This window comes from Megalops cyprinoides, chromosome 16 (genome assembly GCF_013368585.1).
Source record: "Megalops cyprinoides isolate fMegCyp1 chromosome 16, fMegCyp1.pri, whole genome shotgun sequence".
Lineage (NCBI taxonomy): Eukaryota > Metazoa > Chordata > Actinopteri > Elopiformes > Megalopidae > Megalops > Megalops cyprinoides.
Window position 1 is genome coordinate 15,802,577 of NC_050598.1, and position 15,541 is coordinate 15,818,117.

Consider the following 15,541-nt stretch of genomic DNA (forward strand, 5'->3'; position numbering starts at 1 on the left):
CTCCACCCTGGACCCTATCAAAGAGCCTCCACATGAGCCTATGATCTCCACATGGTGCCTTTGGAGGGCTCCCAGGTCAGGGGTAGACGTGTCAATCACGCCGTGCCTGCGGGAGACATTTCTGCTGATCAAGGCATTTCCTGAATAGATACCATCATCATTACTGTAAGAGTTAAAACTGGTTATGGTGGTGTTCTCTTGTTAAACATGCCAAGTGCTGTCATCCTGAATGGATGTTGTTGATTAGGTTTGGCTCGGTGTTGATATTCAGGGATAGCTGAGTGCTGTCTAAGGAATAGTTGAGAGAGAGGGTTCTGGAATGGCTGCTCTGTACGTTCCATGTGTTTAAGGTAAGCAACCGACTGAAAACATCCTATGGACTCCCCAAAGGTTTATTTAGTGTAGCTCACACACTCTCACCTGCAGCATATCCCAACAACAAATATTACAGTATTACTACCCAAGGAAACATATTGCATATACCTCACATTAAAGTATGTATAGGTTGGAAAAAGGTTGTCTTTTTCTGCAACACTCCAAAACAGTCTTCTTTCCCTGCAGGAAAAGGCCTGTTTGCTTTTAAGATCTTTGATAACATTCATATTTCATCAGCTTTATGTTTTGATTCATAATGCCCTGTTTGGCTTAAGTCGCCATCATTTGGAAAATTGACAAAAAAGCTTTTCTTAAAACAGAGAAAATAGAGCACACGGAGAGGATTTTAGTCCCGCTGTGAACAATGCCATAAGTAAGCCTCTAATAGTGCACATTACCAGCAGTAATATCCCACCGTTCACTGCTGAATTGCACTACAGCTGATGTATGCGCTAAAAGGAAAAGAAAATCTCCTAACATACACAGAGGTGGCCACTTCTACTAATTATGGGAGGGGCAGGAAGACAAAAAACCTTAAGGGTCAGTGGTTCATATGGCCTCCTAAATTGCCCAATCAAGATGTCTTTACATCTGTCTGTCATGTTTACTATTTGTTTTGTGTGTGTGTATGTGTGTGTGTGCGTGTGTGTGTGTGTTTGTGTGCACGAGAGAGAGAGAGTGTGTCTTTGTGTGTATTTGTGTGTATGTGTGAGTGTGTGTGTGTGTGTGTGTGCGTGTGTGTGTGTGTGTGTGTGTGTGTGTGCGTGTGTGTGTGTGTGTGTGTGTGCGTGCATGTGTATGTGTATGTGTGTAATAATCAGCTTAATCAACATCCCCACGCTGTGGAGAGGCTTGCTGTGCAGCTTAAAACTCCCTCTTCTTTCACCCCTTGCCTGTTTAGCTAGTTGCCGTGGTAACCCCCAGGCTGTGCCACAGTTAATTGCACCCAGTCTGATGTTTTCATAATTCCCTTATAATTTATTGTTTCATTCCTCCCTCCCTCCCTCTCTCCCTCTCTCCCTCTCTCTCTCTCTCTCTCTCTCTCACCACTTCATTTAAAATGCCAAAACCATGCTTGCTCAATACTCAATATTGACTATTGACAGCTTGGCAGCATAACACAGAATAATTAGCATGGTGTATGAGAAAAGACACAGAAGTGTCTTTAATGAACTCAAGTGTAGGTCTTAGTTGATGAAATCAGTCTGAAAAGTAGCAGACCTCTCTTTACCTTGCTCTACCTTACCTACATGTAGTTTAAGCATGCTGGACCTGCTGGCAAAGCTCTGACAGCACGCTGTGCAGCTATCAATGACATTCCATTGTATTTTGCCTTTGACCCTGTTGTACATCTCAAGAAATATAATTGCAGCCTCACTCCTTGCAGTGCACACAAATATAATTTCCAAATGAAATCAATCACTCTGTCAATATTTGTACTGTATATATCACATTCTTAAGCATTAAACGTGGTTAATTGTACGTGGCCTAATACACTTCGTCGTTGAGCACACACTTCAGAGTGAACTTGCCATCTAACCCCACAGTCACACTAAATGAGTCATGAGATGGTCAGGCTGTTCTTGAATCCTACATTATTGTAAAACAAAAATGGTGGAGAGCAGGCAGCAGCCCCACCCTCTCCAGTAAAGCATGAAAGGATTTTAAAACAGAAGAACGTACACTATGAAAAAAAAAACATTGTCAAACATTGTCATCTTATTTGTAGTAACATTACATGTGGCAACATAGCTAGCTACCTCACCTAGAACTCAAACAGTGGCATGCAAGGCTAGCATTTGGTCACAGACCACTTTTATGAAACAAGCCTCCAGTTCACTCTCTGCTGAATTCTGTGGGAACATCCACTGGCTTTCTCTCAAGGCAGATACTCCGGGCTCAGATAGAATGCTAATTCCTGCATTGCGGAAAGCGCACGGGACCAGAGCGGAGCGGAAGTGGAGCGTCGGATCGGCGGAGCACCCGCTAATCCCGCCATGTGCAGCGTGGAGATAACACGCCTCTTTTTTTCCCCTCCATCAGCACTGGTAGAGTGGGCCAGGAAAAGAGATCTCCCAAAATCACGCGAGAAGCTGAGGAATACCACAATGACAGCTTTCCAGGAGAGGCCTTTACGTTACATTATCAATTTGTGTAGTGCTCACAGTTGGGGGACATTTTACATCTTATCCATTAACACAGATGGATAATCAATGAAGCAATACGTGACAGGGATGAGAAGGCAGGAACCTGCTCCAGATTTGATCCAGCAACCTTTTCGGTAATGTTTCAAATCTCATCCCTTTACTGCAATGCCTGCCAAGGAACAGGTGTTGCTGTAGTTGCTATCCAGTTTCATGAAAGGATAATATGTCAGATGGAAGCTGTGCAAGTTTCCCCAGCATCTGCTGAGCAAGTTAATAATGATAATTGTAACACTTGTCATTATAATATCAGAATCTCCTTAATATAGGTGTGCTGTAGCACTGTGCGATCTACATGTGTGCATAAGGTATTTTCTTTCTGTGCTGAGCCGCGGGCAACCGCACCTGAGCTGCAGTGTAGGGGAGAATCAGCTCCTCGGCCCGGCTCCTCCCCTCCTCCCCCCAGCCGGCCCCAGCACACTCATTACTCATGTCACCCTCCCCGCTAGAGTGACGTAATGGCTGCGCGTGACTGCTCTCCCGAGCGCTGCGTACAGATCGATGGGAGAGGTGTAAGTGGCCCGGCATGAATCTCGGCGCTGATCCAGGGGCGGGAGGGGGACAGGGACACGGTCCCCACCCGACGTGTGAAAAAATCTGAGAGCCGCCCGCCCTCAGGCACCAATTGTGACCACGTCCAGGTAAGCTCTCTCTATATTAGATTCTATGTATTCTGCAGTGCACCAGAAAACATCTGTGGCCACAGTGCACACATGCACACTAAGCGCGCACAGACACACAGACACACAAGCGCACGTGAGGCACAGATACGCACCAGCTGGCAGGCCCCGGAGGACTGAGACACAGACAGAGCTGCCCCCCCCAGCTCCATTCCAAAAGGGCTGACAACGACCAGCGGGGGTGTGAAAAGAACACCCTGCTGTGCATGCCCCGCACTCACGTGTCTATTGAGCACATACCCTTACTGCAGCTTCTGAGGTCATAACCAATAGGAAACGACTTTTCCTTCACATACACTTGCGCTAGGCCAGAGAGTACAATCATTAACTCACACCCCTAAATACTTACTTTTGGTGGCAGATTAAACTAGATTATGCTGTTGAAAACCCGTGTCCCAAGTTGAGGTGGAACAACAATCCAATGAATATCCAATCAGATGTAGCTGTGGGGCTATCTGTAACCATGTGTCATAGCCCAGCTCAGCTCAGTACCCTTGATCTCAAGCAGTTCTGCCTCCCAGTGATAACAAACTTGGATCTTGAGGCATAAATCAGCTAAGAGGAACAGCAGGACCAGCACTGGTGCCTAGCGCTATGCAGCTCACAAACAAACAAATCTTTTGAATGAATCTTCTCATTGTACTGTACGCACTGCTTCACTATACTGAAAAATGTGTTCATCTGATTTACCAGGCAGGCAACTCCCCAAATGCTTTGAGCAGTGATTCGTTCAATGCCTGCAGTTTATTCATTCTTCCAGTTCTTTCAGTTGGTGACAATGTGGGTTTGATGCAGTCCACCGACTCACTATTGATTCCTTCAGTTCTTCCAGTTTGTTTTGTTTCTTAAGGTCTTTCAGTACACGACTTCGTGTATCTATTTTGTTCAGCGTATTACACTGTACTACTTGTTTATACAAAAATGCCTAACCTTCACCCCAGCATTAACTGTAACCCTTCAACTTTCATCCTTGCTTCACTCATATATCTAACCCCAACCATAATGCTGACCAATAACCAAAAGCAACTGTTGGCATAACCGTAACAAAACTATAACCGCCTAACCCTAGCCATACAATAATTTCAGCCCTAATCCTAACCCTAACCCTTGACCCAAGCCTAACTTTAAAACAAAAAACTTACCTTCATTATACATAAACACTATGTAAAACTTAGATTTCAAACATTCAATGAAAACAAATACCAAATTTTTAAACTAGCTATGATTTCTAATGAAGCAAGATGCAAACATTAGGTGATTATTGCTGTAATATCATATTTTTTGGAAGTATCATCATTAACTTCAGATATATGTAGACACTTTACCAAGGAAACCACTGTTCATCCATAATTTCCTGACTTCATATCATTAAAAATGGGAACAACTAAAAATAAGATGGCATTGTAGTAATAAATTGATGTATTTCGGTCAGTTGGTGACTGGATCTTCATAGTCATTTACTGAAAGGCCTAGAGTAGTGTTACTCAAAACATTCAGTAAAAACAGTTAGAATGCCCATTACTACAAGTGCCTGTCCCTGCACTATTTTTGTCCATGACCCAAACAAGCTCCTTCCCCTGTACTGTCTTTGGACATTTTGTTACTCATACTGGCATGATACACCTTGGAGAAATACACATCACTCTAGCTGCAGCACCACTAGCCTCTCAGTGTCACACTACACCTAAACTCAGTTGATTACTCTTTCCTCACTCTTGAGGACAACCAGGAACCCTGAAAATTCAGGAATCCAGAAAGCAGGGGTGGCGACACTTCCAGCCTTTGTCTTTGAAGTCTCTTCAGGCACTGGACTTTATTCCAGGTTCTTTGGAAGCTTCAAGCATACAGAGACTGCATAATCCTTCTAAAATCTTGCTGGTTTATGCAACCTGAATTGAATCCTTGATTAATTTATATACTGCCAAAAATATGTTTGAAGTCAAATAAAAAAAAAAACAAAAACAAATGAAGTCCTTACCATTAGTTATCAATTGCTATGCATTCAATGTGCAGCAATTAATTAAAAGACTTAGGTACACACTCACACAATTGGTCAACTATCAGAACTTGCACAAACATTCACTTACAGTGTAAAGAATTACACATAATTCAACCAGAAAGGAGTAGCTGGCAATTAGAAGGCATTCATATCACACATTAAAAGAACATCTGAGATGTAGAAAAGCTACAATTCTCCCAGCCAGCTCTTTTTATTAGACTTGAATTATTAATTTCAGATGAAAATAGACTGCTTTTTACTTATTTATTCTCTTTATGGAGTTGAAAGCTGTTCACATATGAATTGGACTTGGTATGGTTTTCTCTGTACATTCAAAACACTCACTTAATACAGAAAACAAGGAAAACGGATGTGACAAAATTCAAAGAAAAGGACTGCATTAAAGTAGATATTACAGTGGAAAAACTACCAGAAACACAGTGCAAAATGGATAAAAAATAATAGGCATACAACTGATTTGATTCTTGTCACATTATCCTTGCCAATAGAGAGATTAAAGCTAAGTGGGACACAGAAATCTCATTAGCTCATGCACTTATTCCATTTTTTGTATTTATATTTGTGTCTATGAATGTTCACAGGCATACATGTGTGTGTGTGTGTGTGTGTGTGTGTGTGTGTGTGTATGAGACATGGACATGCCTCCTCGCCCACACAACTGCCAGTGCTTACTCCACCCAATCACCTCGCCCCAACTCCCAAACACACACACACACTCACACACACACACACACACATACTGCCCCAGGACACTGCCCAGCCGAGAGGAATGAGCACTGTGGCATTGGGAGGAAACATTGAACAGGGCCAACATCTGCCTACTCCTCACATTACTCACAGAGATGTCCAAGCAATTGAAGACACGTGCTTCATTAGAGCCTGTGCATCCCTCCTGGGAGAGATCATCCACACAGCCATCCTCCACAGTGACAGAGAGCCAGGGAGACCCCCCCAACACACACACACTTCCTCAGTCCCGGTCCACAAGCTGCATCCCTCCACCGCTCCATTTCTCACACTATCATTCCCAGGGGGGCCCCTGATGGCCCCTCAATGGACCAGCACGAGTTCTGCTACATTTCCTCATTCTTCTCACATCCCCAGTGGCACCTACTCATCCTCCCAGAAATTAATTAAGTGCGTCACCACTGCTATTAATACACATGTGAGCGCACCATTCCCGAAGACAGCTCTTTGTCTACAGTTCCTTAGAAACATGTGGGCATAGGTGCGGACAGTGAGAGAGAAGAATGCGTGTGTATGTGCGCGTGTGTGTGGCAGAGAGAGACAAAGAAAGAGCTGGACAGGTTGATTGGGGAACAACATCAAAGTGACCAACATAAAGGCCTGAATGGAGAGAAGTTAAAAACAGGGAGAAACAGAACCTTGAGAGCAGGGGGGAGAGTGAGGGTGTCACGGAGAGCAGGAGTGTGTGTCAGGCAGACAGAGAGAAAGTATAAGTGATAGATAGCGAGGCCACTTGAGATTCATCCCTTCTGGGTGAGTGGTGTGCCGTTTCCTTAAAAATGAGACTTGCATTTAAATGATGGCAAACTGCTCTGTATTTTTTTTTTCCTCCCCAGTACCGGCCTTGATTGTCAGTTGCAGATGATTTCATAAGTATCCATTGCTGTTGGACGGGATGGACGAGGTGGAGGAATGTGAGACAAACACACACCACACCATACCGCACCGTATCCCTCACGTGAACACAGACATGCCACAGGTCGCTGTGGCTTCTGCGCTGCCCACTCATGATCATGTTTCAGTTCTCACGACATCAACTGTCTCTACAGCCTGCTGTGCCCCGACCACAGCGCAGAGCTTTATCCGACTCAGGTGTGTACATGCGCAAAGGTGTGATGGATGTTTTTTTGCTCCAAGGTACAAACTGGAGGCTGAATATACTCATATGCAGCTGGTGCAGGGCATGATCATTGCCCCCAAGCTGGGTATTAACCAGTGATCTTTTTCTGCCGCATAGTGTGCGACTGTCATGGGACATCCAGTCAGCTAAAAGCCAAAACATACTTGTTTCCACCATGTATGGCTGAGCACACCAACAGCAGACCTGTGGAGGGCAACTCTGTGATGAGGTCTTTACACCCCTGTTTCCTGAAGCTTCCCTGAACCAGCGTGGGTTCAGGTCACTCACCAGTGCACACAGGAGGTCCACCGCCTCCAGGATTAGTTCCTGGTGCCCGATGCGGGTGACGCCCAGCTCCTCCAGCTCCTGGTGGGTGATGTGCAGGAGCTGCTCCCCGCTGATCTTCTCCCTCTCAAAGTTCTTGATGTACTGCTGGAGGCAGTCGTCCAAGCCTGGGGGAGACACAGAGCACATGGTAGCGTTAGCGCACCTGCTACAGGATGTCAACCTATGCGCTAATGTGATAATGTGCTAATGCGCTACCGCGCTACATTAATGCGCTCAAAAAATGGAATGCATTACTTCGACAGAGCTCACTTGACTGGATGGTCACTTCCATCTTATCCTTCCCCCAAGAACACACATGTTTCACTGACATATTCATTCTCTGGCAAGTAAGCCTTTCGAGTCCCACTTCTCCTCAACCCATTTTATAAGAAACCACTTCTGGATTACTGGTGAGAAACCTCCAAGCCCTCATTTTCCCCCAAGCATTCAGCCCAATAAAGACAAGAGGATTTTTCCTACCGAATATTTACTTGGAGATTCAACATTATCATAGACAATGCACATACATTGGCCAAATACATGTGTATTGCATAACCATACAAAATCCTATTGTTTCTCAGACTCCCTCTCCCTCACTCCTGCAGTGGTAGACCTCTATTGTCATCTAACAATGGCACTCTGGAGAGCATTTTCTGACTGTGCAGCGATGTTAAAATGCAGTGCTGTGTAAAGTGATATCCAGCAGAGAAGATATAAAAATATACAGCCCTCTTGGAGATTTAGCCAGCACACAGCATCTGCACACACAAAACACAGAAATACAATGCATGCACACATACATATGTGCACACGTGTACACACATGCACACAAAACACACACACGGACACACACACACACACACACACACACACACACACACACACACACACACACACACACCCCTGGATAAACAGAACTGAATCTTCAGCAGATTTATTTAGTGTGTGTTCTGCAATGTGATGTCACCACATGAAGAATGGGTCCTTTTGCCTCTGGCTCCACTAATAATAACTCCTCCAACTGACCACTCTGCCTTCCCATGATGCCCCGGGACGCTGCCGCTAGGTCTGTTGGAGCATCAAGCTCACGCCTGACTCTCCCGCATTTCACTCTGAACATAACAACAGCTGAGGCTCGAAAGTCTATTTCCTGTGAGGAAAAAAGGTGTCTCTGCATAACACAGTTATGCATTTGTATGCTGATTTTTTTTTTATCAAAGAAAAACAATGGCAGATGAGTCTTGTGTAAGATGAATGGTTTCATGATTTTGGTGATGATCCTCTGTCAGGTCAGTGGGATCAGGGTATAGCTTCAGTCAGACAATGAGTCATACTGTGCTCTCCATTGTCCTCGGTGCACAGACCGCAGTGCATTAACAGCAGCAGCAGCTGTGCTGTGGTGATGATTCGGCCCTCAGCCTTTATCTGGGTACTGTGTCTGCCAGGCTCAGCGTTTAGATTGCAGGATTGCAGTGTGTAGTGTTTCTGCCCTGTGCACATTACACATCTTACATCATTACATGCGGACACAGACAAGCAGACGGGAGCCAGATCTACACAGATCTGCCCCATCCAAACAACAGTGAAAATCGATTCCCACTGTCAACCAGTCCAAACAATAATGAAAATCAAATGTCAGCCCAGGCAAAGATCTATCCCATCCCAGCAATGGTGAAAATCAAGTCAAGCACCAGCTCCACGCTTGTCAAAGGGCCAGATGGGTTGGACGTCCAAATAGCAATGGGTGTGTGCTGTTGATTAATGCTGAGTGCCACTATTGTATTGCCACACCCCCACCCCCCCCCCCCCCCCACCCCCCACCACCACTCACCAATACAAATACACACTCGCATACGATTCAAAAAGCGCTGTATTTCCACACTGGGAAAAGATCTGTTCCATGCACATAACACTGGAACTCAGCTCGCACTTCAAGCAAAGACCAAAGATCTGTCCAATACAAACACCACAGAATATCAATGCCAACAGTAGAAAAAGACAGATCTGGGGATTGTGGGTACTTGCAGCTCAATATGAGAGTGATTTGAAAACAGACTAATGCTTGGTCTGGTCCCAGTCTGCTTGAGCACATTTTCAGCCCACTGGGGCCTTCACATACGCTACTATGCAATACTCAGCTAATATCATTTTAGTTCTCTCTTGGCATTCTGTTTATGCTAATTTAAATAGATCTTTTTATATATAAAAGTGTCCCCTGCCTCTCACATTAATTCTGGTGCGGTGCAAAGAGAGAGAATGTGTGTGTGTGTGTGAGAGAGAGAGAGAGAGAGAGAGAGAGAGAGAGAGATAAGGGACGGGAAGAAAAAACAAGAGTGAGAAAGATATAGAGGAAGAGAGAAATATACAGAGAGGACAAGATGCAGCGAGACAGGGGATTATCACACAGATACACAGAATGCCCGCATCCTCTCACTGCCACCTGGGACCCGTGCGATGGCAGGGACAACCATTTAACCCCCCCCCCCCCCACACACACACACTAATGCAGGCCAGGTCTTTGTGTCCCTCTGCCTTCAGTGTGTAACAGGATCTGGCTTTGAGTGGTGAGGGCATATTTAATACAAGATTCAACATACCAGCTGTGTCCACCATTAAGGTTAAAAAAGCATGTAATCCAGGGACTACAGTTTACACAAAAACTGAGAATCTATCAGATGTCTATCACAACTCAATAGCTGAATACGTTTCTAAAAGACATGCCCCAGATGCTCAGCAAAACTCCACAGTCTTTCAATCAGTGATGCTGGCTGGGCTTGAAAAGACACACACACACACACACACAATATGCTCAGATCAATGTCTTGTTGGCAATGTTGGCAATGGGAGTTGCTGCTCAAGGAAATAAAACAGTCAGCGGAAGAAGACAACTGACTATTCCTGCACATTCCAAGGCACACCAATGTCTGTACTAACATATCTGCACATATGTATGCTTGTAACGGACAGACTTTCCAACAGTCACAGCACCTGTGTCACAAATCACACATTACATCCCCGTTTCACTTCCATTGCTTTGGAATCCGACCTGATCTGCAGACAGATTTTCATTCCCTCTTGCTTCCTCCCTCTGAAGCACTCACTTGTTCAGCCAGTCTTCTCGAGCTGCTAATTATCACAGCGCACCTGTGGCAATGCCTTGGTCGAACCGAGAAAAATGAAATTGCAGGCTATGTCACAGATATGGCTGGTACGGTTATATAAAGGCGCGATGAATAAAGAATGAAAGGAAGTGGAGCCTTGATAGTGGATCGAGCGGGCCCTTCAGGGAGGGCTCTAGCTATAGCCTTGACCTACTTCTGCCTTCTCAGTGCTGCCTTGCCTGGATGAAGCCAGCTGCATGCTTATTTTAATTAAAGCTGTGCTCATGTCCCCGGCGTGGCAGTGAAATATGGCCAGGCTCTATGCTGGCAGGTCAGAGCGGGACCCACTGAAAGAGGGACAAAGCAACTTTGCTGTAACGTCATGGAAAAGGTTTCAGAAGCATCATACGTAACCTGGGAAATGGCAATTTGATGCAAAAGGTTATTTTTGGGGGGCAACTCACTCAAGGGGTGGGGATGGAGTTAAGGTGTTGGGGGAAAGGGGATACAGGGAAACATGGGATTGGTTTGGTTCTGATTTCAGTTCTTACCAGACTGAAGCTCAAAAGCACATGCCACTTTTTCTGCTTCCATTTTATACTTACAACAATGCATGGTTACACTCCAAATTTTATATTTACTTGCTTTTATTTGAAATGCAAACATTGTTTCAGGGAAAGAAAAGCTGACATGTTCAAATGGGTATTTATGTTCCTCAGCTGGTTTACCCAGCCTGAAAAGATGTAATAAAATGTGCCAGCACATTAGTTAGAGACAAGAAGACTCACCCTAGCCTGTCCCAATGGCATCATGTGTCAAGGCATCTCCATCTGGAGAGTGTTGCCAATTGATTTAGCCTTCCATACTCTCTTGTATTGAACAAAAGGTGTCTCATTGGTTATTGTCCTGTCAGCCCCACACACATCTGGGCAAGGGAAAGGCACAAACCTGACAACATGCAGCCATTGTGACAAAATCATCAAGATAATTTTTTTCAGATTGAAAATAAGTATTCTGTATTGCATATTTGTCTGCTAGGCAGAAACTCCATAGTGACAACAACATGGATGAGTGACATCACACAATGAGATGATCAAATCACTTCCAATTTATTAAGTATATAGCAATAACTATCATAGTATGCTTACTAGCTAGCTAGCTAACGTGCATATATTCCTGGCTAAAAGGAATGAAAAATGCTGTTGTTTGTTACAGAGCTAGTTTTGCTTAACTACCTACCCTCCCACTCAGTGTCCTGCCCCACAAGTGAATCTGCAACCTTTTGGTCACAAACCTAGTTCTCTAATTGCTGTCATCCGCCAATGTCACGGTAAGAATCCTCACCAGCCAATAGCACCATTCCGTACTCTCCTGTCTTTCAACAAGCAGTCTGGGCCAAAACAGTACAACACAGGATGTGTGTAATACTGCGTGTTATATCTAGGAACAGATGATGAGTATTATACCTGAACAACACTAAAGCACCTTTGCTCAGTGGATGCAGCTGAATCTGACATTGATGGCTGATTATGATTTCAGCTCATGTTGACTGCTTTTACCTCTTCACAGCTGAGGACAGTCTGCCAGGATGTTTTTTTTTTTCTGAGGAAAACTCAGTCGCATTGATTTATTTGCATATTTATCCCTTCGTTTGGTCAAGGACACTTGCAAGGGAAGAATCCGGAGCAGTAACATGATCGTTTTTCACAGCAGGCTGCAGTGTCAGAGACACAAACCAGTGCATTGATTTTGGATCTAAATCATCCATCTCTTTATGCATTCACTCTTGACAGAGAGCAAGGGTCTATAACATGGGCAGGCCCCGTTCGACCCTTTCCCAGATCACATGACACCACACCTTTAACCTTCAGAGAATTTTACATATTTTAAATTCAGCTCAAGTTTCCTTCTCAAGGCTATCATTTTGGGAATCAAACCTTCAGCTTTCTGGTTACAAGGTCATTTCCTTATACGCTATGCCACACTGCCACACTTGTTGTAAATTCTAAATACTCTAAATATTCTAAACACAGCATAAATTAATCAGCCCGACACATGAATCTCCAAATTACCCCAGCGGGGTGATGTTTACTTGTAACCAGCCACACATAAATCCATGCGTTCACTTTCTTACTGTCAGTACAGCCTCTCATAACTTCTACTGCTGCTGTGCATATCCTGAACTTTTTAAAGATAATAATGTATTTACAGTTATCCGCACGAGAAAACGGTAGTTTTGATCTCCAGTCCTTTAGTGAGAGTAACAGTGCTAACGCTGCGTTAAGCACATTTCCCTCTGCGCTGTGTCAGAACCCCACGGTTCCATTAGTACGTATGGCAAGTTAAATCGCTCTGCTGCACAAGTTGTTCCCTCACTGCACTTGCTCACATATAGCGACTGACTTCAAAAGTGCGCCGGCCATATGCAGTGCATCTGCTGCGCCCAGAGCATGAATACTCCATGTTCTCACAGGATCCCAGCTCTCCAGCGTGGCACCGAGTTTGAGTCCTCGTTTCAATGCAAAGCGGCCCTGTCAGTCACAAGATTAAACTTCCGCGTCTGCCTTTCTGGCTAAGTGACTCTTGGCTTTGATATACAGATATAACGGCTCATATTAATAAATGATAATGAGCTGGGATTTTTTAGAAGTGTATATTTATACTGTGATGTGTTATGAATGACAGCAGGACAGTGTGGTCTCCTCTGTGTGGTGCTGCCAGACAGCTCTGTCTGTCAAAGCAGGCCTAGGAGCACAGTCTAAGAAAAGACACTGATATGTGTGTGTGTGTGTGTGAGAGAGAGAGAGACAGAGACCAAGAGAAAGAGTATCTGTGTGCACATGTGAGTGCATATGCGTGCATGTGTGACTGTATGTGCGTGCATATATGAGTGTGTGGGAGTGCGTGCATGAGTGTATGTGTGTGCATGTGTCAGCATATGCACATGTACATGTATGTGCGTTTGCATGCCCCCCATCCATCTCTGCCGGTCCCCGATTTTCCTTTTTTATGTCTGTGTGTCTGTCTGTCTACCTGTCCATATATAAGCACATCAGCCCTTGTTCTGCCTCTCCTTCCACTGCTCCAGTTCTGTCAGGAGTTGCCTGCTGACAGGGACCGCAGGCTGACCCGTGATGCCGGCATCTGGGCAGCAGCTGCCTCTTTCGTGCCCCCACAGTCGCACCCCCCCACAGGGCTCTGTCACACCCAGCGCAGCCGCTCACAGGACCCACAGCCGCACCTCCGCTGACAGCCAAAACAGGTCACGGGGGCGCAGCTTCTACCCGGTGCAGGGAAGGGGCAACAGCCAAAGGGGGTGCTCAAGGATTAGAACCGGCACAGAGGAATTTAGCACGGGGAACAGGCTACTACCGTGTAAAAGAGAAACTCCGCCAGCACCACTTCAGTCTGGGTGAAAGCTGCCTGTGACATCCCACACAACACAGCGGGCCTTTCTGCGCATCTCCTTGGCTGTGACACCAACGTGACAACCGGGGTAACAAAGGGCGCTTATGAAACAAAACCCTGCTATTTAAAAAATCTTACCAGTGGGACAGGAACATGGTGGTTGTTATTCTAATCAGCCACCCAGCTCCTAAAATGGCTGTACGCTAACTTCAGCTGACGCCGATGGTTCTGATGGAGACTCACAGTCTCATGTGAGGATGACATCACAGAGGCTTTGCGTTCTCACAGTTCAATAGCTGTGGCTGAGGACACAGTGAGGTAGTGTAGTGTAATGAATTAGTTCCTAATTCTGTCCATTTCACTACTAATAAACAGCAGTTACATAACCATGACATGATTCCAACTCGGGGGAAATGGTAAACATTATGGGCCTTTTCTCTAGGAAAAAAAAAAAAAAAAAACTGGCAGACCAAGCCACTCTTGATTCGACAAATCCACTGACAGATGCTTCAGATTAGGTCCAACATAGTAACGTCTTTAATGGCATTTAATGAGACCCTGCAGCATGTCAGCCCTGGATTTCAAAGCTGCGTGAGTTTGCTGTGGCACGTTTTAGAGTGCCATGGCGGCTCCTCTCTCAGTCGCTTCTGCCCGCTCTTTAATGCTGAAGCTCATCTTCTTCCTAAACCAAATGACAGGGCTACACAGCCATGTTTTAATTAGAATGTGACTAACAGGTTCCACATCCCACTCCAGCATTATCAGAGACAGCACTGCCTGGCTGAGCACTCCCTTCATCTGGGATTTCTTGGCTGCAGGCCAAGCTTTGCCTTCATTTTCATATTTGTCATTAACGTGGCAGAGATAGCTTTGAGTATATGTGTGTGTGTGTGTTTGTGTGAGTGTGTGTGTAGTAAGTGGGTAAGTAGATGAGTGAGTGAGTGAGTGAGTAAGTGAGTGTGTGCCCATAACAGTCTCTTTGTGCCTGTGTTGTGTACATACTGTTGCAAACATGTGTGTTTTCTACGTGTCAGGCCATCTCCACCTGTCTACATTCGTGCCTGCATTCACTGCTCATTGTACTGTCTGTCTGTCTATTGGTCTGTCTGTGTATCTCTCAGCATGAAATCGTGATCACATGGTGGTGAAAACATATCTATTTGTGTTATTTGTTTTCTCTTTGCCAGTGACAGACTTTTGGCAGCTGTGAGACTGTCAAAGCGAAGCTCATCATAATCCTGCTCAACAAGCACTCAGAATTACCCATCAGCATTGAATTTTCACAGGCATTACAAGTGTGTCATACTTCACCGAGTAAGGAGGAGAGGAGGGGCCATATGGAGCACGGGCCCGAGAGAACAGGGTGGAGAGCGAGAGATGGAGGGAGAGAGAAAGGGGAGAGAGATGGGGGGGGGTTGAGGGGGGCATTAAACTGAGTCACATGGGTGGAGCTTCCACCCATCTACTCCCACAAAGACATTTCGGCTCAGATTGAATCTAAGAGTGCGTTTTTGTCCTTTGTTATCTCTGAGTGGGACTTGAAAGCAATTTCATTGACC

General features: G+C 45.1%; 1 protein-coding gene across 3 annotated transcripts in view; it reads right to left on the reverse strand.

The window, feature by feature from the left end:
- Nucleotides 1–15,541, reverse strand: part of LOC118791359 (connector enhancer of kinase suppressor of ras 2-like) — a 70,167-nt gene that overhangs the window by 41,413 nt on the left and 13,213 nt on the right. For all 3 annotated transcript variants that reach the window (XM_036548698.1, XM_036548697.1, XM_036548699.1), the window contains exon 2: nt 7,435–7,598. In XM_036548698.1, the coding sequence (XP_036404591.1) occupies nt 7,435–7,598 (164 nt within the window). The remainder of the gene's footprint in view (nt 1–7,434; nt 7,599–15,541) is intronic.